The sequence below is a fragment of the Notolepis coatsorum genome (assembly GCF_963971535.1).
Source record: "Notolepis coatsorum genome assembly, chromosome: 10".
NCBI classification, from domain to species: domain Eukaryota; kingdom Metazoa; phylum Chordata; class Actinopteri; order Aulopiformes; family Paralepididae; genus Notolepis; species Notolepis coatsorum.
The window spans coordinates 41,049,463-41,072,326 of NC_140174.1; the positions used below are offsets into that span (position 1 = coordinate 41,049,463).

Genomic DNA, 22,864 nt, shown 5'->3' on the forward strand with positions numbered 1-22,864 from the left:
CTGCAGAACAAGTCATATCAGCATGAAATCTCACTTAGTTAATGAACCTTCCACTGCATGATTGGCTCTTGACAAGCGTATGTACTGTATCTTCACTAAGCCGCCTGCCTTACCTCAGCCCTGCTGGTCTCTGACAAGAACAAATTGCAGGTTGAAAAAACCCTCAGCACGGAACTAGGCAAAATCTGCATATGGCTCGCTGATAACAAACTATCATTACACATGGGCAAAACAGAGTCCATTCTCTTCGGATCAAATAACAAACTCAGCAAGACCGACGGCTTCTCAGTTACAGTGGGTGACAATATTGTCACAAGGAAAGACGAAATTACCTACCTGGGTTCCATCCTAGAGGCAAATCTTTCCTGTGACAAAATGGCATCCAATGTAATAAAAAAAGTCAACCAACGAACTAGATTCTTGTACCGGATCTCCTCTCTGGTAAACAAGAATACCCTGAGGACTCTGGCAGGAGCACTCATTCAAGGGTACTATGACTATGCGTGCACCTCATGGTACCAAAGCACCTCAAAGGCGCTTAAAACAAAATTACAAACATCACAAAACAAACTGGTCAGACTACTACTTGACCTGAACCCCAGAACCCACCTCACCCCTGCCCACTTTGCCAACCTAGGATGGCTTAGAGTAGACGACAGAGTACAGCAACTTGCAATGGGCCTGGTCTACAAGATACACTATACGACCGGGGTGCCCATGTACATGTCAAAATACTTCCCAAAGGTCAGTGAATACCACAACCACTACACCAGAGGAAGCTCAACAAATCATGTTAAACCCAGATTCGGCTCAAACAAGGGACTAAACACGTTTCGCAATTATGCCACAACAATGTGGAACGCCCTACCCAAAGCTGTAATAATGTGAATCCCTGCCCACATTCAAAACCGCCCTTAAAGAGCACCTACGGGAGGCTGCAATTCGAAACTGGCCACCGTAAATGCCCAAAACCCCCACCACCTCCTAATAGACAGTCTCCTCCCCACCGCATGTATATATTCCCTCCCCGCCGTATGTATATTCCCCTCCCACCCACCCACCCCCTCCTAATGTACAGTCCCCTCCCCATCATATGTATATACTCTGTCAGGATCTAGGGGTAACAGTACTGTATATTTGAATACCGCCTATGTCACAAATGTATCAGTACTAAATACCTATATGTCCCTATGCCATAAATGTCATGTATGTTATGTATGTCATAAATGTCTATATGAATTGAAAATGGGGGACCCTGATGGAAACAAGACAAACGTCTTTCTCAGGTCTGCATCCCCTTAACAATTGTATGTATTGAGCCGTACTGTATTGTACCCATTCTGCAATCTGTTAAATAAAGTTTTCATTCATTCATTCATTCATTCATTCATTCATTCATTCACACCTGCTGCATCTTAATAACCCAATCACGCAATATACTGGAATAGACTAAGAATAGATTAAAGAATTCCCTATACATCTTTAGTCCATTAACGATGCAGCAGCTGTATACACGCGCCCGCTCCACGACTCCAAATGATAATCTTTTATATAATCTCCCAAAATGAGATTAGATTAGATTCAAATGTATTGTCATCATACAGCACAGCAAAGTACAATACAACGAAAATAAGTTTGGCATCCAACCAGAGTGCAAATGTAAGTACAATAGTAATAGTAACATACAACCAAGCCGTTTCTACACCGGCTCTTAGATGTGCGCAAGCAATGTAATAAATAAATAAAACTAACAATAAATAATATCATAATAACAAGACGGTATATGGAATATTAATAGTCTATTCTACTATAGCTATATCTGCGTGATCGGTTTAGTTCTTATTTATTTATTTACTTTCGGACATGGTTCGTTGAGTTATGACCGAGTTATGACAAACGGAGCTTAATTTGCGCTGGATCCCACTAGAACAGGATAATCACTGTGATAGAGTGTCAATATATGTTGTGACCGTGTGAGATGCAATGTTGTAGGCAACCGGTGTGGAAAACCGGATCAGATGGCAAGGCGACAATTCAATTTGTTTAGCTTTTTCAAACCAGTGGGGTCAGGAGCAGGCCAATGTCTTTTGGGATGAATCGATGCTGGCGATAGGCCGTGGATTATCAAGGGACTGCTGAGTATGTTGGTTGTTATGAAGCAGGGAGAAATGGCATTTCTATGTTATTGAACAGGAAATCAACACAGGCAGGCGCTGAAGCGATTGTGGACATTCCATCAAATAAGAAGCAAAGAAAAGGGCTCGCCCCCTGCAGGGGGCTCCATTATCCAGTGTTAAAAATATAAGAAGCAAAGAAAAGGGCTTGTACCCTGCAGTGGGTCCCATATTTAAAATATCCAACATCTTATAGAGTGCATTTTTAATTGTTCCCCGAACAAGCCGATTTAAAAGACTTTGAAGAAATGCCTCTGACCCCTTTCCTCATTAAGGTGCTCATTCCATATAATTGGAAGTGGTTGAATCCACACAGTTCTCATCCTTAACGAGCACTTCAACCACTTCCAATTATGTGGAAGAAAGCGCCTTAATTAGTCAAGAAAGACACTCCAAGGCACTCTTTGTCAGTTCAGTTAAAGTTAGTTCAGGGGTTTTAATACACTGGCTTGGTCAATGGAACAATTAACGGTGCACTCTGCAAGATTTCCGATCATTTGGGATGAGAGCTGTGTAGACTCAACCACTCCGACGATGGTAAATTAACGTTCCCTCAAAGTTAAAGGCTGTAGAGGTTTGAGTAGTTTCATGTAATAAATCACATTCAAAATTATTTAACTTCAGGGGCGGCTAGGTGGCGAGTGGGCAAGGCGCTCGCCACCAACGCAGGAGATGCTGGGTTCGAGCCCAGCTCTCGGCGTTGCTACCAGCTTGGCTGGTCGTTCATACTAATACAATTGGCAGTATTAGGGGGTGGGAAGCTGGTGGGTGGGGATCGGACGTTGTGGACAGCAACTCCTACAGGTCGGTTGGTGCGCCTGCGCAGTAGAATCAGGAAGCGACGAGGGCGGCGTGTCCCTCCCACGCAGACCCTCGCCGCTGAGAGATCGCGCTGTACAGGTGAAAAGATGCGACGGCTGCCTCCTCGAGTACCGGAGGGGACACGTGATGCAAGGCTTCGTCCACATTGTAGCCGGCTTGTGGGAGGCATGGCCTAACAGCGTTAGAGACAGGGGAGGGTAGAATTGGACAATGCGAAATTGGGGACGGGAGAAAAATAGAAAAATGGGGAGAAAAAGTAGATCAAATTTTTTTTATTATTTAACTTCACAACTGCAAATACATGGGCTGTCCAAAAAGATTAAAAACAGACTTACGTATTATGCTCCTTCAGTGCAAGGGTTCAAATAAGCACATAATTTAATGGCGGAGTCTACATGGTCCTCACTCTGACAGGCCGTTAACTCTTTCTCTGCCACGCTGGGAACGGGATATGGCTATGTGCTGCCACGCATTAAACCAATGGAGTCGGTCACCTTCTATATTATAGCTATGGATGCAATACTATGGCCCATTTGTCATCGAGTATCTATCGTTCAAGATGTGAAAACGATTTCCCCCCCCCATCCATACATTCCAGTTTCGTTAGTACAACAACATACGCTGATCAGGGCGATGGCTATGAAAACAAGGCACAATAAAGCAGACATTTACGTTAAATTGCTCCTACCTGTGGCCGGTGGGATTCCAAAAAGAATATTCTAATTATTTGATTGCCATCTGGTCATGTCCATTTGGCCAACGACATAACCCACCACAGCATAATGAATCGGGGGTCCTGAAAACTGGCAGGGAAGTTAATGAGGACAGTGCAGACTCAAACTTTGAATTGCTTGCTTATTCCACAGTTAAGTCTACAATCGAAGTTTAAAAAAATTTAAATAAAAAAAAAATATTCAAAATCTTGCGCCTCCATTCCAATGAAACGAAAGTAAGCGGCGCCTTCCCGCCTCCATTCCAATGAAACAAAAGTAAGCGGCGCCTTCCCGCCTCCATTCCAATGAAACGAAAGTAAGCAGCGCCTCGACTCCACCTCTCTACAACAAGCACGTGGAGATTATCTGTGTTGAAAACAACAAGGACATGTGCAGCAGACATGTCGACGAAGAAGTCATCAGACGTGTGGTTACACTTTAAAATATCCGAAGACAATGCCCAAAAAGCTGAGTGCCAGATATGCCAGAAGAAAATGGCATATCACAACTCTACAACAACTTTGTCAAATCACCTAAAAAACGTAAGTATCGTTGTACACGACGGCGACGCCACACAAAACATTAATAAGGCTATGCCTATGCTGCTATGACTAATGTGTTACCAAGTTGGCTAATTTAATTGTAATCATCTGCTTTTGTAGGTGCATTGTCTGATATAATTATAAATTAAATATAATATAATTGTTTGCTTGATAGACGAAGGTTGCAACATAATTATGTAATGTCATGTTGTTGGCTGTGAGAGCAGCCCCACTGCACCCAGGCAGCGCAGCCGAGTGAAACCTTGTCGAAAGGGGCTACTTAATTAATTAATCCAATCCACTTTATTTATAGAGCACATTTAAAAACAACAAAGTTTACCAAAGTGCTGTACAAGTGCCACAACATAAGATAAAAAAAATAATTACTTATTTTTTTTTCTCTCTCGAAGCTTCGAATTAAAATCGAAGCTCGGCCCTGAAGCTTCGATTGCCAAAAAAAGCTTCGAAGGTCAGCCCTACTGTGTTGATGATTTTTTGGCAAAAATATGGTCTCTTTTTGTGAAAAACTGCCACAGAAAATCTCACGACCATCATGGATGAACCCTCAACCCTTCTTTTCCTCCCCGGTCCCCATTTTGGCCATGTTTTTTTCTATACACAATAGAATACAAGTCATTCTTCAAAAGACACAACTTTTGCTAACTCCTAACTTCAGGAGCCAGATTGAAAATCGAACAAGAGTCATTAACAACTCAATTCACTATTTTTTTTTTATTATTATTATGTTTTTGGTAGATTTTTATTGGCTTTATTGGACAAGTCCGGCAGAGAGGAAGGATGGGAGGAGATATGGGGGAAGACATGTGGCAAAGGTCGCCGGGTCCGGGAGTCGAACCCAGTGTGTCGAACCACAGTGCGTTATGTGATGCGCCACCCTTGTGCCCCTCAATTCATTCTTTAGGCTTCAAGGCTTTATACCTAGACTGATGAAGAAAGCCTCAGCCTCTCTCCCTTGTCTCTTTTCAGAACCCCCCGAACCAAAGAGCATGTTTTATCTTCACAAATTCAACCCAAATGTAGTCCTCCCTACCTCTTATTGTCTTCCTGGTTTAAATACTAATTAGGAAATCAAACGGACGCAGAGGGTGTATGCCTGCAGCACCAGTAGAAGTAGATAGTCAGTGCGTTAGAGTTAGAGAGTTAGTGTTAGTGTTAGAGAGTACGAGTTTGAGTTTGCAAGTTAGTTAGAATTTGAGTTAGAGAGTTTGACTTCGAGTTAGAGAGTTAGTTCAAGTTTGAGTTTGACTTTGAGTTAGAGAGTTAGTTTAGTTTGAGTTAGAAAGTTTGACTTCGAGTTTGTTAGAGTTTGAGAGTGAGTTTTAGAGTTAGTTCGAATTTGAGTTAGATAGTTTGACTTCGAGTTAGAGAGTTAGTTTGAGTTAGAGTTTGACTTCGAGTTAGAGAGTTAGTTTGAGTTTGAGTTAGAGAGTTTGACTTTGAGTTAGAGAGTTAGTTTAGAGTTTGAGTTAGAGAGTTTGACTTTGAGTTAGAGAGTTTGACTTTGAGTTAGACAGTTAGTTTAGAGTTTGAGTTAGAGCGTTTGACTTTGAGTTAGAGAGTTAGTTAGAGTTTGAGTTAGAGAGTTTGACTTTGAGTTAGACAGTTAGTTTAGAGTTTGAGTTAGAGAGTTTGACTTTGAGTTAGAGAGTTAGTTAGAGTTTGAGTTAGAGAGTTTGACTTTGAGTTAGAGAGTTACACAACACAATGAGCGGCAGAACGTTTGAGACAGTTTGAGAGACAATTTCATTATGATTGACAATTAACCCTTGACAGCTGACAGTATCTGAATTGTTTGCTTTTCATTTCGGGCGGCCATCTTGACCGGTTAGAGCGGCCCACACAACCTGCGTAAGCAGCGCGGTCATCCAGGAGATTCGGCGCCAAGCCTGTTTTCTAGAGAGGCACTGCGGAATAGATGCTGGAAAGCGCTCCGTTGATCACACCGAGGCGGCCGTCACGCCGGCTGTGTGGACTGTGGACATAGCTTCAAACCAAATGTCAGGCATTGTTTACACATGCTATTTCACTGAGGACTGGAGAGCGAGAGGCCCATCTCTGCCAGGCCGCTGAATGCATAGTCACAGTGATTAAAGTTAATCCATGTCCAGTTCAATCACTGGTGCTCTGTAATGAAAGACGTATTGGCATATAGGCACCTTCAGCATCTAGAGACTAAGTCATATCCCTTGTAAGGAAACAGTGCCATCTAAATAACCCTCGAAGCAAGTGTTATTTTAGAACATTAAGACACAGTTTGACACCCCCCCCCCCACCCCCTCCCCTCCCCAGTTTACCGTATGCAGTTTCTTCAATAGTACCATCTGCTCTGCACCCCCTGGCCACCTATAGACAGAGTGTGACATTCACACAGATTCAGTTAACGGAAGAAGGGGGACCGGTTCCGTGGTGTGGCGGCACACTCTCTCTCTCTACTACCTCGGGAGGAAAAAGGCCACACGCACTCAAAGCCAACTTTAGGAACGGGCCAGTGCCCCGTCTAAAACCCCCGCCTAATATTTCACACAAGCCATCATCTCCGACGTCGCTCGCCCTGAATGTCAGCCTGGCGCTACATCGGGACGCCTGGCGCTAAACGCCCTTCAGCTATGCAGGCTCATCTTATGTGACCTTTTCATCCAGGGCCCTCTGTTGCATATGTATGGCCAGTGATATGAAATCTCCCAGGTCACAGCCATGAATATTAATGTCGAGTTCTCCATGGCCCAGACACATTTTTAGTGAAGGACATGAGGAAGATCAAACAATAAGTTTTCTCTCTCTCTCTCTCTCTCTCTCTCTCTCTCTCTCTCTCTCTCTCTCTCTCTCTCTCTCTCTCTCTGTCTCTCTGTCTCTCTGTCTCTCTGTCTCTCTGTCTCTCTCTCTCTCTCTCTCTCTCTCTCTCTCTCTCTCTCTCTCTCTCTCTCTCTCTCTCTCTGGAGATTATTACTATTGTACATGTGATACTGGGGCACCTAGTATCTAATGCAAAGGGCTTTTGTTCCAGTGTTCAGATTTTCGCCTTTATCACGGACTCCTGTGCTGTAGAACAGCTTGACGAATACTGGGTAGTGATGTGTTAATGATACGCTGAGCTCACGGTTCAGTTCGATGCATGATACTGGGCTCATGTTTCGGTATTATCACAATACAATGAGCAAAGCTTAAAGAAATATTGTAAATAATAGGTCTTTACATTGTAAAGCAAATCGCTTTACAATGTATGGTTGAAATTGCCTCTTCCACCACCAATGTGTAGCACCCAACCTTGGGCTATGCAGGCTCAATGGCTGCCATACACTGGCAACAGGCACACTACACAATGGCTGAACGGCTCAGGAGACGAGGATTTATATCAGCCAATTAAGGGGAAGGGATGGCCTTGATGTTAGAGACCTGATTGGGAATTTGGCCAGGAACGTCGAGGAACCCTGTGTCCTGGGTTCTTTAACGGCAGTATCTTAATTAATTCAGTCGCGACCTTGGTTTAACGTCTAATCCGAAGGACAGTTTCAGTGCCTAACGTTCTACAGTACCTACCCTGTGGAGATAATAAAATAAAATAGGCCTTCTTTTCTGGTGTCGTACCGGTAGCTCTCAGAGGCACGTTGTCGGGACCTTCTCGGGCCCAGAGGCCAGGTGGCTTGACGGGGAGGACGATGGAGAGAGAGGAGTAGTGGACCCACTGCTGAACACCCAGGGGCGATTTTACCACTGGGGCACCAGGGGCACGTGCCCCTGAGGTGCCACCCCAGTTTAATTTTTTTTTTTAATAAAAAAAAAATGATTATTCGAAAATATAACCCTAACTAACCTTACTGTCATCATGCACTTGTCCTAATATACTAACCTACACTGTAGCATTCAACACTTTGATGAACATTGTTACTCAGCTGATAGAGTTGTGCCCTTCCTGATGACTTGTCGTACAGAACTTGTAAGTCGCGTTGGATAAAAGCGTCAGCTAAATGACTAAATGTATGTGTCCCTGCCCATATTGGTGCATGCTGAAATTTAAACCAGTCCGTAGCACTCTGGTTAGTTACACAGGGGACTATAATTCGCCTGTGCGGAAAGATACATAACCTCTCAAGTTCAACGTGGGTTCTTCTGAACCGGTCACAGCTGATGTCGAAATGATTGACAACCATTGTAGCCAAGGAGCGCATTTTGACTGCTTCAAGAAGCAACCCTTGACAACTCCAGCGCTGATTGCAATTTGGAAGTGCAACGACGACGGACTGAGAAGCCGGGTGCACTGCAGAACAACTTCAAGAAGACAAACTTACCTCACTGCTTTCATGTTCAACCCAGATTCGGCTCAAACAAGTGACTAAACACGTTTTGCAATCAATGTGGAACGCCTTACCCACAGCCATAAACAAATTGTAATCCCACCTTCAAAACCGCTCTCAAAGACAAAGAGCACCTACGGGAGGCTGCCATTCGAAACTGGCCCCCGTAAATGTCCAAACCCCCCCTCCCACGACCCACCCCCTCCTAAATAATGTACAGTTTCTTCCCCCTCATATGTATATATTTTCTGTTAGGATCTCTGTTTAACAGTACTGTATATTTGCATATCTTGTATGTCACAAATGTAACAGTACAGTACTATATATATGTATGTCATAAATGTCTTGTTTTCAATCAATCAATCAAAAAAGGTCAGAGCCGGACATCAAAGAGTCAATTATAGGTTGCTATACATGCCTGTATAGCAATGTACAGAATATATGTATATTTGCCTGTATAATTAACTTTCAGAGCCACCAGGGGGTGTCGTACTTACCTGGCTGAATGCCAGCACCCACTTCAATGATACCGTTGTGAACGCATAATCTCTGTCTTAAATTATGGCTATGTGTCTAATCTGCCTGTCGCTTATCAATGACTTGTTTGCAGTCAACATTGTTGAAACGGATTGTTTTTTAATCGCTTCATTTCCGTTTTATAGCATTTTGAAAAGCCCTCATTTTTCAGGAAAATATAAAGATTCCGTGATAAACGGCATTTACTGGAATATTCTGGCATACACAAAAACATTGTCATTTTTATTCTATTATGAATAGTTTTCAAATAAACGCTAGATTATCGATAGTATATGTGTACTTATGCACGCTATAGAAGCGGGCTGAAATATCGATTCTCTCATTTCCTGATCAGCGCACACATATGGGACACGTTGATATATCTGTGAAAAAAGCTCTGATTATCCCAAGACTGGTAAAATAGATTCTTTACCTCAGATCAGATGTTATCCAAAAAGATTATTCCAATTCCTGATCGCCATTCCAAATATCGATCGCGTTTATTGATTCAGCGTTGGGTGCTGGAAATACATAATCCACGCTGTTCTGGAGGCGGCAATCAACTTGGGTCTCTTCAGTTGGCTTGAGTCTAAACTAATGGGGTGCAGTTACACAGGGAGAGACGATAGGGGGTGGTATCTTCCCAATTGAGCTCAGAGAGACTCTGCAGCACTAACCTGAGGCTCAATTGATGACATATGAATTCAAATCGCCAATAAAAAAAAATACGACAAACAAACGCTAGGTCGGCATGAACTAACGACAAAACGGCATCCAAAGTGTTAATAATAATGTATAATGCGAATTTAAACCAGTCCTCGTAGCACTCTGGTTAGTTACACAGGGGACTAACGGAAGGATACATAACCTCAAGTTCAATGCGGGTTCTTCTGAACCGACCAGTCACAGCTGATGGCGAAATGATTGACAACCATTGTAGCCAAGGAGCTCATTTTAACTGCTTCAGAAGCAACCCTTGACAACTCGAGCGCTGATTGCAAGTGCGGTGTTGCAAGAGAAGGGTGTGCACTCAGACTGCAGAAGAACAACTTCATCAAGAAGACAAATTTAGTTAATTGACCTCACTGGAGTCACTGCTTTTAAGTTTTATTGCACAAATATTGAAATGTTTGTGCAATTGGTATTTTTTATTAGTAATACGTGTCCCTCGTGGCTTTCGCGCTCTTTGACTTTGCTAGCTAACGTTAGCAGGGATTTTGACAAACAAGTTCTGACGTGTATAGTGACAATGCTCTGACACACTTGAAACCTTGATATTGAAATGTTTGCAATTGGTATTTTTTATTTATTTTTTTATTCGTGTCCAAAAAAAATATGTGCCACACGATAGCATCAGTTAGATTAGCTAACTATGTTCGTGCCCTCATGGCTTTTGCGCACTTTGCTTGCTAATGTTAGCAGGGATTGGGAAAATTCATGCCTGTAATAATATTCAAAATATGGTTTTACTGTAGCTTCAACATTTACGTTTTGACAAAAGTTCTGACGTCATGTATACAATGCTCTGACACACTTGAATCTTGATATTGAAATGTTTGCAATTGGTATTTTTTTATTATTATTTTTCTGAAAAGTCTGATCTGCTAATGAGTGGTAATTTATGTTAATACTTGGAGAAGTAAATAGTTGTCTGACAGAAGTGGAGGCAATAAAATATTATGTATGAACCAATTTATGTACCTTGCATTCATGCAAATACTTGAATCCCTTTCATGTCATGGGGCAACTTGATAATTGAGTGAGAAAACACTTGTTTAAAATACTTTTTGTTTGATTTGTAACCAGTTGTATACATGTAAATAAGCACAGCACTGGTGGCAATACAATATTTGAAACGATGCATGTACCTTTCACTCACATGCAAATACTTGAATTAATATGAATGAATCATTTCATGCCATGGCCCATGGGGCAACTTGATAGAGTGATAAAACACTTTAAAATATTTGTACAGCACTACAATGGCTAACATGTTTTAGGTTGGTTAATATTAGACAGCCCTTGGGTGAACAATTATTGTTGTAATTAGGAATGTCTTTTGTAATGTTTGGCAATATAATTAAAATTTTATATTCTGTTTTGATTTTATTTATTCTATTTTATCTCTGTCTTGTCGTTATTGTAATAAGTTACTGTCCTGTGATGTCTTATGTATTATTATTATTGTGTTGTGTCTTTCATGTGGAAAAAAAAGAGACTTACAGCAGTGGTGCCAATCAAATATTTTCTATGAACCCCAATGGCTGAAAAGAGTTGTCTGATCTGCTATTGGTAAAATAATGTAACTAATATACTTACCTTTATACCTTACCTGGTACACTTAGGCTACCTGTCTAGATAAACCCAACTTACTTTATACTTACCGGTCATACTTTTTTTTTTTTTTTTTTTATTTTTTTTTTCATACTAGCTCTTGCCTCCCCTGTGCCCCCTTGTTTAAAAATTCCTAGAATCTCCACTGAACACAACGTCTCTTGTTTCTCCCCCCGCAGTCTCAGAAGCAGAACATCGATCTGAGCAGACAAGCCAAGTTCGCCTCCACCCCTTCCTTCGCCCTCTTTGTGACCCTGAAGAACGTGGTGTGTAAGATAGGCGAGGACGCAGAGGTCCTCATGTCCCTCTACGACCCCTTGGAGTTCAAGTTCATCAGGTACAGATGGATCACACACACACACACACACACACACACACACACACACACACACACACACACACACACACACACACACACACACACACACACGCACCTACACACCTACACACACACACACACAGAGTTTGCATAAGGACATTTTTCTTTTGGTGGACAGTTCCAGTTTCCTATTTTGCAGGCTCTCAGTTTTCCAGACAACATGTTATAATTCCTTCCTGCCATGTCTATTAACAGACTGACTTATAACAACAAAATCTTGAGATGTTAATTCTGTTGAAAACTATTTGAAAGCAAAAGCACAACACTTTCCACAGGAATAACTGGGCCAAAGAAAATACTCATGCACGTACTACACACACACACGCACGCATGCGCACACACACACAGCTAAAGGGGTAGATAAGGGCCTATCTGTTTCAATTAGATTCCTTTCCGTCTGTCCTCCTCCTCTGCTCCACTTCAAAGTGTCAAGTCCATAAAAAGCGATTTAGTGTCGAGTGCAATTATACTGGGAGAAATGTTTGATTTCCTCCTAAATGCAAACTAGCATGAGACCGATGGCAACAGTAAATGATATAACTGATGGAAGGACAGAAGGACATCACGTACGCCCACGTGTTGATTTAGATGTGCACCTGTAGCTTCTCCCCAGCGGGAGCTATAGCTATCTGGCAACTGATGAATTAATACAGGTTTTCCTTTCCCCAGATGTAATTATCATCCCATGATGAGAATCATGGTGCTCTTTGCAGACACAACGCTGAGTTCGCAGGCATGTCCAAACAGCCTTGTCTCTCAAAATGTACTATTATGTGACATGTGTTACGATGGCAGCACTCTAGGGTACCTTGTGTATATTGCACTGTGTATACTTTACTTTACTCATATAGTATATATTCAGATTCCAATTCTTTATTGCTCATATTTATTGTAACATATAATATAACTCATAGGGCACCTCATCTGCACCTTTGATTACACTGTTTACTTTCTCATATTCTTTTTTTTTGTATCCACTTTTTCTCCTTTTTCTATTTTTCTCCCAATTCCATTGTGCCAATTCTCCCCTCCCCTGTCTTGAACGTTGCTCGCATATGCCCCCCACTGGCCGGTTGTAGGGAGGATAGAAGCCTTGCATCACGTGTCCCCTCCGATACACGAGGAGGCAGCCTGTCACATCTTTTCACCTGCCAGCGCGGACTCTAATTGGCGAGGTGTAACGTGTGGGAGGCTCACACTATCCCCGCCATTTCCTGTCTCTGCTGTGCAGGCATCCCCAACCGACCTGTAGGAGTCGCTGTCCACAACGTCCAGATTACCACCCATCGACTTCCACCTGTTAACTCTGCCAATTGAGTTAGTATGACGGCAGGCCCTAGCCGGAGGCGACAGCCGGAGTCGAACCCGGTGTCTCTTGCGTTGGTGACGAGCGCAATGTCCGCTGCGCCACCCAGCCGCACTTTCTCATATTCTTATATTCAGAGTTGATTATATTGTTTACCCTGTTTACTTTTATTTTTGTTGTAATTGTATTGCCTATATTTATGTCTTTCCACTATTACCCTGCCCATACGCATGAATACTTTCCCCAAGGTGGTTGTCCTTCCGCGTTCGGTTTGCGCCGCCTGATTGGCCACTGACGCTTCTCTCAGCGCCCAATCGCGTTACTCCTAACGCTCGCTCCTAACTTTCAGAACTTCTCTCAGTTCCACAAGTCCTCAATGCACTAACTACTACCGCCGTGCATCAATATACTGCTACCGCCGTGCATCAATATACTGCTACCGCCGTGCATCAATATACTGCTACCGCCGTGCAATATACTGAAAACAATACGTTATTTATATTGATGTGATGTCGATTGATATGAATAGCTAGTTACGTTAATATAGAGAGATGAAAACAATACGTTATTTATATTGATGTGATGTCGATTGATATGAATAGCGCGTTACGTTAATATAGAGAGATGAAAACAATACGTTATTTATATTGATGTGATGTCGATTGATATGAATAGCTAGTTACGTTAATATAGAGAGATGAAAACAATACGTTATTTATATTGATGTGATGTCGATTGATATGAATAGCGTGTTACGTTAATATAGAGAGATGAAAACAATACGTTATTTATATTGATGTGATGTCGATTGATATGAATAGCGCGTTACGTTAATATAGAGAGATGAAAACAATACGTTATTTATATTGATGTGATGCCGATTGATATGAATAGCGAGTTACGTTAACACTTTCAGTGCCCAGCAGGGGGCGCACATTTAGTGCTTGAATGCCCACCATCCACTTCAATGTTAACGTTAATATCGCCTAATCTATGTTTTAAATTATGGCTGTGTCTAATCTGCCCGTCGCTTATCAATGACTCATTTCCAGTCAACATTGTTGAAGCGGATTGTTTTTTTATCGGTTAATTTCCGTTTTATAGCATTTTGAAAAGCCCTCGTTTTCAAGAAAAAAAATCCCTGATAAACGCTGATGTACTGTAATATTCTAGAACGTTGTAATTTTTCGGCCTATTTATGAATAGTTTTCAAATAAACGCTAGATTATCAATAGTATATGTGTACGTATGCACGCTGGTGCCGCAAGCTGTAAAAATGAATTCTCTTAGTTCCTGATCACTCGCACAGTCAAAACAGCCATATCACATATAGCGCGTTACGCTAATATAGAGAGATGAAAACAATACGAGGAAATGGGCTACTTTAATATAGAGAGATGAAAACAATACGAGGAAATGGGCTACGTTAATATAGAGAGATGAAAACGGGCTACGTTAATATAGAGCGATGAAAACAATACGAGGAAATGGGCTACGTTAACACTTTGAATGCCACTCACAGCTTTTCTTGGGTTTACCCCCCGACCGCTGAATGCCACGTCACGAGAATACTTTTTTTTTTTTTTTTTTTTTAAATCATATTGCATCAAGCGAGCCTACCGTTGGAGATCCAGGCACCGCCGGCGCTCAGATGTGAAAAAAGCGCCCCCTATCGTCTCCCAGATGGTAAATCACACTTTTGGATTGGACTCAATGAAAGTGAATGGGAGAAAGGATTTCTGACTCCACATTTTACTTCTCACTGATGTAACCGGGGTCTACCAGAGTTCATTCTGGAGCCTTGGTGCCGCGGCGAATATGTGTTTTACTGTATACACGATGGATCAATCAAATGAGCGATTTTTTCGAATGGCGATCGGAAATTGGAATAAACCATTTGGATACCATCTGACCTCAGGTAAGGAATCTATGTTATCAGTCTTAGGATAATCAGACTCGTTTTCACGGATATATAAGCGTTTCCCCTATATGTGATATAGCTGTTTTGACTGTAAAAGCCATCAAGAAATAAGAGCAGCGATTATCAGCGCGCGGCACGAGCGTGCGTGTGCACACATATACTATCGATCATCTAGCGTCTATTTGAAAACGATTCATAAATAGGCCGACAAATGACAATGTTCTGGAATATTCCAGTAAAAGACGATTATCATAGAATGGGGTTTTTTTTCCGCGAAAACGAGTGATTTTCAAAATGCTATCAAACTGAAATGAAGCGATAAAAAAACAATCTGCCTTGACAATGTTGACTGGAAAATGAGTCTTTGATAAGCGACGGGCAGATTAGACATATAGCCATAATTTAAAACATAGATTAAGCGGGGGCGGTCAGGTGGCGTAGCAGAGATTGCGTTCGTCACCAACGCCGGAGATGCTGTATTCACCTGTTCGAATCCAGCTCCCGGCGTTGTCACCAGCTTGGCTGGCCGTTCACACTAATACAATTGGCAGTATTAGAGGGTGGGAAAGCTGGCGGGGTGGGTCCGGGTCGTTGTAAACAGCGACTCCTACAGTTCGGTCGGGGCGCCTGCTCAGCGCGGATAGGATCTAAGGGGGGTAGTGTGATCCTTCCACACGTTACACCCTCTCAGTGAGAGTCCGCGCTGCCAGGTGAAAAGAAGCGGTTGATTGGCTGGACGTGTGTCGGAGGAAGCATGTGATAGCCTCCACTCTCCCAGACAGACTGTGGGGGGTAAATGCGCAGCGACCAGGAAGGGGATTGGGAATTAACAACGACTAACATTGGGATGGGAGAAAATCGGAGGAAAAAGGAGGGGAAAAAAAGATAAAAAAAAAAAAAAAAAAAAAAACATAGATTAGGCGATATTAACGTTAACATTGGAGTGGATGGTGGCATTCAAGGGGGTAAAAAGGAAAACACGGCTGGCAATCAAAGTGTTAATATAGAGAGATGAAAACTATACGAGGAAATGGGCTGTGGAACTGAAGGACTTGGGCTGTCGAACTGAAACTGAACCCCCCCCCCCCCATGCTGCTATGATGCAGGGGATCGATAAAGGAATATCTTATCTTAAGTGCACCAAGTAGGAACTACGCAGGTGGAACTAATGCTTTCATCATAGCGAAGAGAAGGTAAACAAACAAATGGACAGTTACCTAGCAACAGACATACATACAACAGGCAGACGTGGCCACAGCAAAGTAGGGATGGGTACCGAATTCGGTACTTTTGAGGCACCGAACCGAAACACGTCGGTACTACAATTGGCAGTATTAGAGGGTGGGAAAGCTGGCGGGGTGGGTCCGGGTCGTTGTAAACAGCGACTCCTACAGTTCGGTTGGGGCGCCTGCTCAGCGCGGATAGGATCTAAGGGGGGTAGTGTGATCCTTCCACACGTTACACCCTCTCAGTGAGAGTCCGCGCTGCCAGGTGAAAAGAAGCGGTTGATTGGCTGGACGTGTGAAACACGTCGGTACTACCGAGTATCGAATCAAGTGAGAAAGAAAAAAAATTATTATTATTTTTTTTTTACTTTTTTTTTTTTTTACTTTTTTTTTTTTTTATGTCAACGTTCACACGCACAATATATGCTTACCTAGGATTTGACTTGATTCAACAACAAAGCAGTCGGAGCAATGACGAGCCGAAAACTGTCGAAATTGTAGTTATTTGAAGTTTGGATTTTTTTTTTCGACTGAGGTAGGTAAATTAAATTTCTTGAGACTAAAGTACCGAAAAAAGGTACCGTTGGGTACCGGTATCGATTCACAGGTACCGGTACCGGTATCGGTTCAAATGTGAAAGGTACCCATCCCTACAGCAAAGAAACGCAAAGTCAACGCGAGGGAAAGTTGACTACTTTTTCACCGAAAGCCAAAACGGTTGTGTTGGTCTCATTAGCCAAGAGACCATCGCTTTTATGAAAGAGCTCACTGTGAAGAGACATTACGAGACTAAGCGTAATTCATACCAGCGATTGAAGAAATGTCCTCAGACATCAATACACAAGTGAGTAGCAAGGGGCAGATTTAGATGTTTTCCCCCTAGCCTGAGATGAAAGCACCCATGTATCCGAACACAGCTTGCTTATTTTGATGTGATGATACAGTATGAACATTACATAAAAGTCTAAAATGGCCAAGACGAGGGGTGGGGCTGGGCGATATGGCCAAAAATGTTATCACGATAACGATATGATAATGTTAGCATATCACTCGATATTGTTATAGGTATTAAAAAATTCAAAGAATTACAAAAAAATCTAATTATTTTTATAATTGTTTGTTTTTAACAACAAATGTATGTTTATTTTGCAGCAATTCTTTGTCGTTGCCGCCATCTTTAGTGTTACAGCCCCTCACACTCCAGTTCTCAAGCTGCAGCTGGTTTGAAAGCGAAAGTAAACAGGCTTCTCTGCTGGCTGTGGCTCCAGGGGAGTTGAATAGTTCTGGCTCTGCTAGTTTCTTTTCTATCTTTTGGCGCTTTTTTGGTGGACAAACCACCGCACATGTGCACCGTGACTCGCGACTGGAGACTAGCTCTGCTAGCACACATAGCCTACTGTGTACAGATGATTTCAAACTGTATTCTTAAAGAAAGCAAACAAAATAAATGGACAAGAGAAAAATAAATCTCAATTTGGTCAGTATTGTCATTTGGACAAGCAAAGCCATTACTTTAAGTTGCAGGCAAGAAAGACAAGTCTCCACTGTCTCTGGTTTTAAAGCTGCCCTGTTGCAGGTCACAACATTATAATTTTTTTTTCGATTATTAAAATATATTGCGATAATTATCGTTATCGTTTTATCGCCCAGCCCACCGTGGATTTATTTCAGTCCATATCTTCATTCTTTGTTTCTTTTTCGTAATGTTCATATTGAAGTAAGTCAGACCTGTTATACCTCCTGTGAGGTATAAAGAATGTGTGATGTTTTTAATTAGTATGGAAGGCCAGAGAATTCTGGGTTAGAATAAGGACACCAGACAGAATAATAATGAGAAGAGCACATGGAATCTTTTATGCACTAAAAATAAATGTTCTCATAAATTGGTATATTTGTAGATGGAGGTGTTTTCATATTCTCAACCTTTGAAACCTATTTTGGTGTCACTCAGAACCCCCCCCCCCTCCCCCGAGCTATAGACTATCAATCAGCCACTTGCTCTGCTGAGCAATAATATGTCTCGGAGGCTTTTAACTTTCCAGACGTAAGTATTTTTTAACAGCCAAAAACCAGCAACTGCCAGAGACACACACACACACTCACTCACTCACTCACTCACTCACTCACTCACTCACTCACTCACTCACTCACTCACTCACTCACTCACTCACTCACTCACTCACTCACACTATGCTAGAACACGACCGCACTAAGCACAGCCAGCTGCCCTGGGATTTGCTATTGTTTTCTGGTTCGCCACAACAAATGAACAGTTGTGTTTGGGAATGTTTCATGTGCATCCAGTATTAATCATGTCATTTGTTCTCTAAACAGACCCGCTGCGCGGTTAGGAGCCAGTCTGAGGGCAACCATGGTTACCTGACCCGATTGGGATAATCTCAGTGCATTATATAACACTTGTGGTTTTCACCGGAGTAGTGGGAGAGGTTGACTCATGTTTCTTCTCTCTCCTTCCGTTATCTCTGATCCAGTGAAAACTACTTGGTGAAATGGTCGAGCTCAGGCCTGGTAAAAGACATAGATCAGCTCCATAACCTGCGAGCGGTCTTCACGGTGAGTGTCTGCACGTGAATGTGCGTCTGTGTGTGTGTGTGTGTGTTTGTTTGTGTGTGTGCACGTGCATGTATGTGTACGTGCATTTGTTCATTTTCAGTGGCACAAGACATAATATGAGATTACAAAACATACTATACATGATCTCTGCAAACGATGAGAGGGCCTACCTGGGAGAGGTAGAGAACCTGGCGCTGTGGTGCCGGGAGAATAGCCTCTCCCTGAACGTCAGCTAAACGAAAGACTTGATTGTGGACTTTAGGAGGTCGGGGGCCAGGGACTACAGCCCCCTCAGCATCGATGGGGCACCGGTCGAGAGAGTGAACAGTTTCAAGTACCTCGGCGTCCACATATCCGAGGACTTGACATGGACCACACACAATGACAGTGTAGTGAAGAAGGCACGGCAGCGCCTCTACTTCCTTAGGCGCCTAAGGAAGTTCAAAGTGAGTCAGAAGATCCTTAAGAACTTCTACTCGTGCACAATCGAGAGCATCCTGACTGGTAACATCACCTCCTGGTTTGGGAATAGCACCGCACATGACCGCAGCAGACTACAGAGAGTGGCCCGTTCAGCCGAACGCACAATTGGAGGTGGGCTTCCCAATCTCCAGGACATTTATAACGAGCGTTGCAGGGCCAAGGCTAAGAGAATAACCAAAGACTCTAGTCACCCAAACAACTGCCTCTTTGAACTGCTGCGGTCAGGCAAGTGCTACCGGAGTCTCATTGTACCTCACTGTTTACTCATTTTTACTCACTGTACTTAGATTGCACCTAGGTTGTACTTTAGATTGTGTATTGTATATTGTATGTATATTGTATATTCCTTTTTATTTACTCTATTTACTTACTTTTTTTTTACTGTATGAAGCACACTCTCAGGGGCTCACACAGAACCAAGCATTTCACCGTAAAGTATGTGTATTTTATTGTGACAATTAATAAACAAACTTGAAACTTGATCAATCACCAACATACACAAATAAATACAGCTCATATGCAATATTACGTCAAAGGAAGCAATTTACAGGTTGACGTAGGACAGTTATTGATTCAAAATCTAAAATGTCCAAAAGAGACCAGAGTACACAGTTTTAGTGATAGAGTTTTGGTGAGAGATTCCATGACTACGTTGCATCAATTAAAAAAGTAGTCCTTCAAAGATTAGTTGTAGCACCGGGAGCCTGACTAACTAGACAATAACCGGAACACATTAAGCGTGGACCAGTGTTCCAGAGCAGCATAGATGATATATAAGGTACTGAGTAGGGCTTTATAAATATACAGATACTTAGTAACGATTACTGCGCCTGTCAGCCAGAGAAGACCAACCAACATCATATAGAATACAGTGGTGAGTTGTTGCTGTAGCTATCACCGGTAATAAACCTCAGGGCTGAGTGGTAAGGGTCTACGAGTCTAAGGGTCTTGAGTGTGGAGGCAGCAGTGTGTCTGCATATTACATCCCCATAGTCCAAAATTGTCAGGAAAGTTGATTCAACCTGTATAGATCAAAGGGAAACTTATTCCGATGTGGTACTTAAATGTGAATTTGTCATCGAGCCATTTGTATTCTGTGACCCTTTCGATATTTGAACCATTCTTACAGTAGGATATGCAGATTGCTGTAGTCTATGTTTTGGTATTTTTTTTTATTTTTTTTTTGCATTTAGAACCAGTTTGAGATTGAGCGGCTAATTGGTGCAGTGGGCAAGGCACTCGCCACTAACGCAGGATATGCTGGGTTCGAGCCCAGCTCTCGTCGTTGCTACCGGCTGGCCGGTCGTTCATACTAACACAATTGGCAAGTGTTAGAGGGTGGGAAAGCCGGTGGGTGGGGATTGGCTAGTTGAAGTCCACTATACAATACATCCGCATATAGATTGGCCTGACAACCTTTCAATGAGGAATTTATATAAATGGTAAAGAGGACTGGACCTAAAATGTAACCCTCTGGAACACCTTTTATTATCTTATAATATTATTATTGTTACTCCATGATTTTGACTAAGCATGGTAGTTTGGAAATTGTGTGGTAATTATTTAAATCACCTCTATCATCACCACCCTTATGAAGAGGTAGGGCTGACCTTCGAAGTTTTTTTTGTGCAATCGAAGCTTCGGGGCCAAATTATGGTTTTAATTCGAAGCGTTGAGAAAAAATAAAATAAATAAAAAAGGATTATAATATAAAAAAAAATATCTTATGTTGTGGGACTTGTACAGCACTTTGGTAAACTTTGTTGTTTTTAAATGTGCTCTATAAATAAAGTGGATTGGATTAATTAATTAAGTACTGTAGCCCCTTTCCAAGGTTTCACTCGGCTGTGCTGCCTGGGTGCAGTGGGGCTGCTCTCACAGCCAACGACATGACATTACATAATTATGTTGCAACCTTCGTCTATCAAGCAAACAATTATATTATATATAATTTATAATTATATAAGACAATGCACCTACAAAAGCAGATGATTACAATTAAATTAGCCAACTTGGTAACACATTAGTCATAGCAGCATAGGCATAGCCTTATTAATGTTTTGTGTGGCGTCGCAGTCGTGTACAACGATACTTATGTTTTTTAGGTGATTTGACAAAGTTGTTGTAGAGTTGTGATATGCCATTTTCTTCTGGCATATCTGGCACTCTGCTTTTTGGGCATTGTCTTTGCATATTTTAAAGTGTAACCACACGTCTGATGACTTCTTCGTCGACATGTCTGCTGCACATGTCCTTGTTGTTTTCAACACAGATAATCTCCACGTGCTTGTTGTAGAGAGGTGGAGTCGAGGCGGCGCTTACTTTCGTTTCATTGGAATGGAGGCGCAAGATTTTGGAGGCAAAAAAAGTTTTTTTTTTTACTTCGATTTTTTTTTTTTTTCGAAGCTTGTGCCATCGAACAAAGCTTCGAAGTATTTAAGACAGCCCTATGAAGAGGAGTCACATGGGCAGATGAATACATGTGCCAACTGCACAGTAATAACAGGTGCATCTAGTTTGAGAGAAAAGGTGTAAAATCCATCCATGCCAGTAGAACACCTGGAATCAATGGACCGCAATGGCTGAAGAACATCACCAGGAGAGAAAGGATGGAAATCAAATTGAGAAGCATGGTTTTAGTTTGCACACATTCATCGTGAACATGTATAGGGGACCCTGAGTACTCTGTTTCAAACAGATGGCCAGCAACAGCTAAATGTTTGTTGAACGCAAGGCAGATCTCATTCTGATCAGAAAACAAACGGCCACCATAATCAATATGTGTAGGCAGGGAATCGGTAGTTTTATTTTTGCCTAAATGTACAGCTTTCCAAATTTTTGCTGGGTTTGCATAATGAGTTTGTGATTAGGTCTAGATACTTTTTCTAGATAATAGGCTTTTCTCACAGCAGAGGTGCATTTATTTTGGATTTGTTTGAAAGATAACCAATGAGCCGGATCACCGGAGTGTCTGGCACGAGACCAGGCAGTGTTCCTGTCTTCAAACAGAATGAATAGCTCCTGTTAGAACCATGGTGCTATTCTATCTTTAATTCTAAGTCTCTTGAAGGGTGCCCATTTATCAATGAAAATGTTTTATGATTCTGTGAAGAAATTCAGGGCTGAATGAACATCAGAGATATCTGACATACAATGAAAGTTGCTATTCGTAACAGCTTGGTTATTAAAAAGTTACAAATGTCTCCTCAGAGTTGTGTGAGATCATGCTTTTGCCAATTTTGTGCTTCTTATACATGCCGTGGTCACTGATGCCTAGTGGAAATACTCCACTCTCAATTCGATTTGAGAATATAAGATCAGTTAAAGTGGATTTTGAGTAATCTTTTAAATTAGGTCCAGTGGGTTCGGTAATTATCTGGACTAGATTTAAGTTACCACAGGCCTCCTGGTCTGATGCATTATTCAGCCAATTCAAATTATATCAGCAAAATGAGAAATAAAATGCACTCGGTCGTCAGTGGACTCTTGACTAGCGGAGGTCTATAGGCACCTATTAAGATAACTGATGTGGGGCCTAGATCTTCAGAGCAAGCAGTTCAA

At 42.0% G+C, this 22,864-nt stretch overlaps 1 protein-coding gene across 1 annotated transcript in view; it reads left to right on the forward strand.

Moving 5' to 3' along the window:
* Positions 1 to 22,864, forward strand: part of dock1 (dedicator of cytokinesis 1) — a gene marked incomplete at its 5' end in the record, with an annotated part of 602,016 nt that overhangs the window by 88,274 nt on the left and 490,878 nt on the right. The window contains 2 exons of the mRNA XM_084323017.1: positions 11,594 to 11,751; positions 18,739 to 18,820. Of these exons, the coding sequence (XP_084179143.1) occupies positions 11,594 to 11,751; positions 18,739 to 18,820 (240 nt within the window). The remainder of the gene's footprint in view (positions 1 to 11,593; positions 11,752 to 18,738; positions 18,821 to 22,864) is intronic.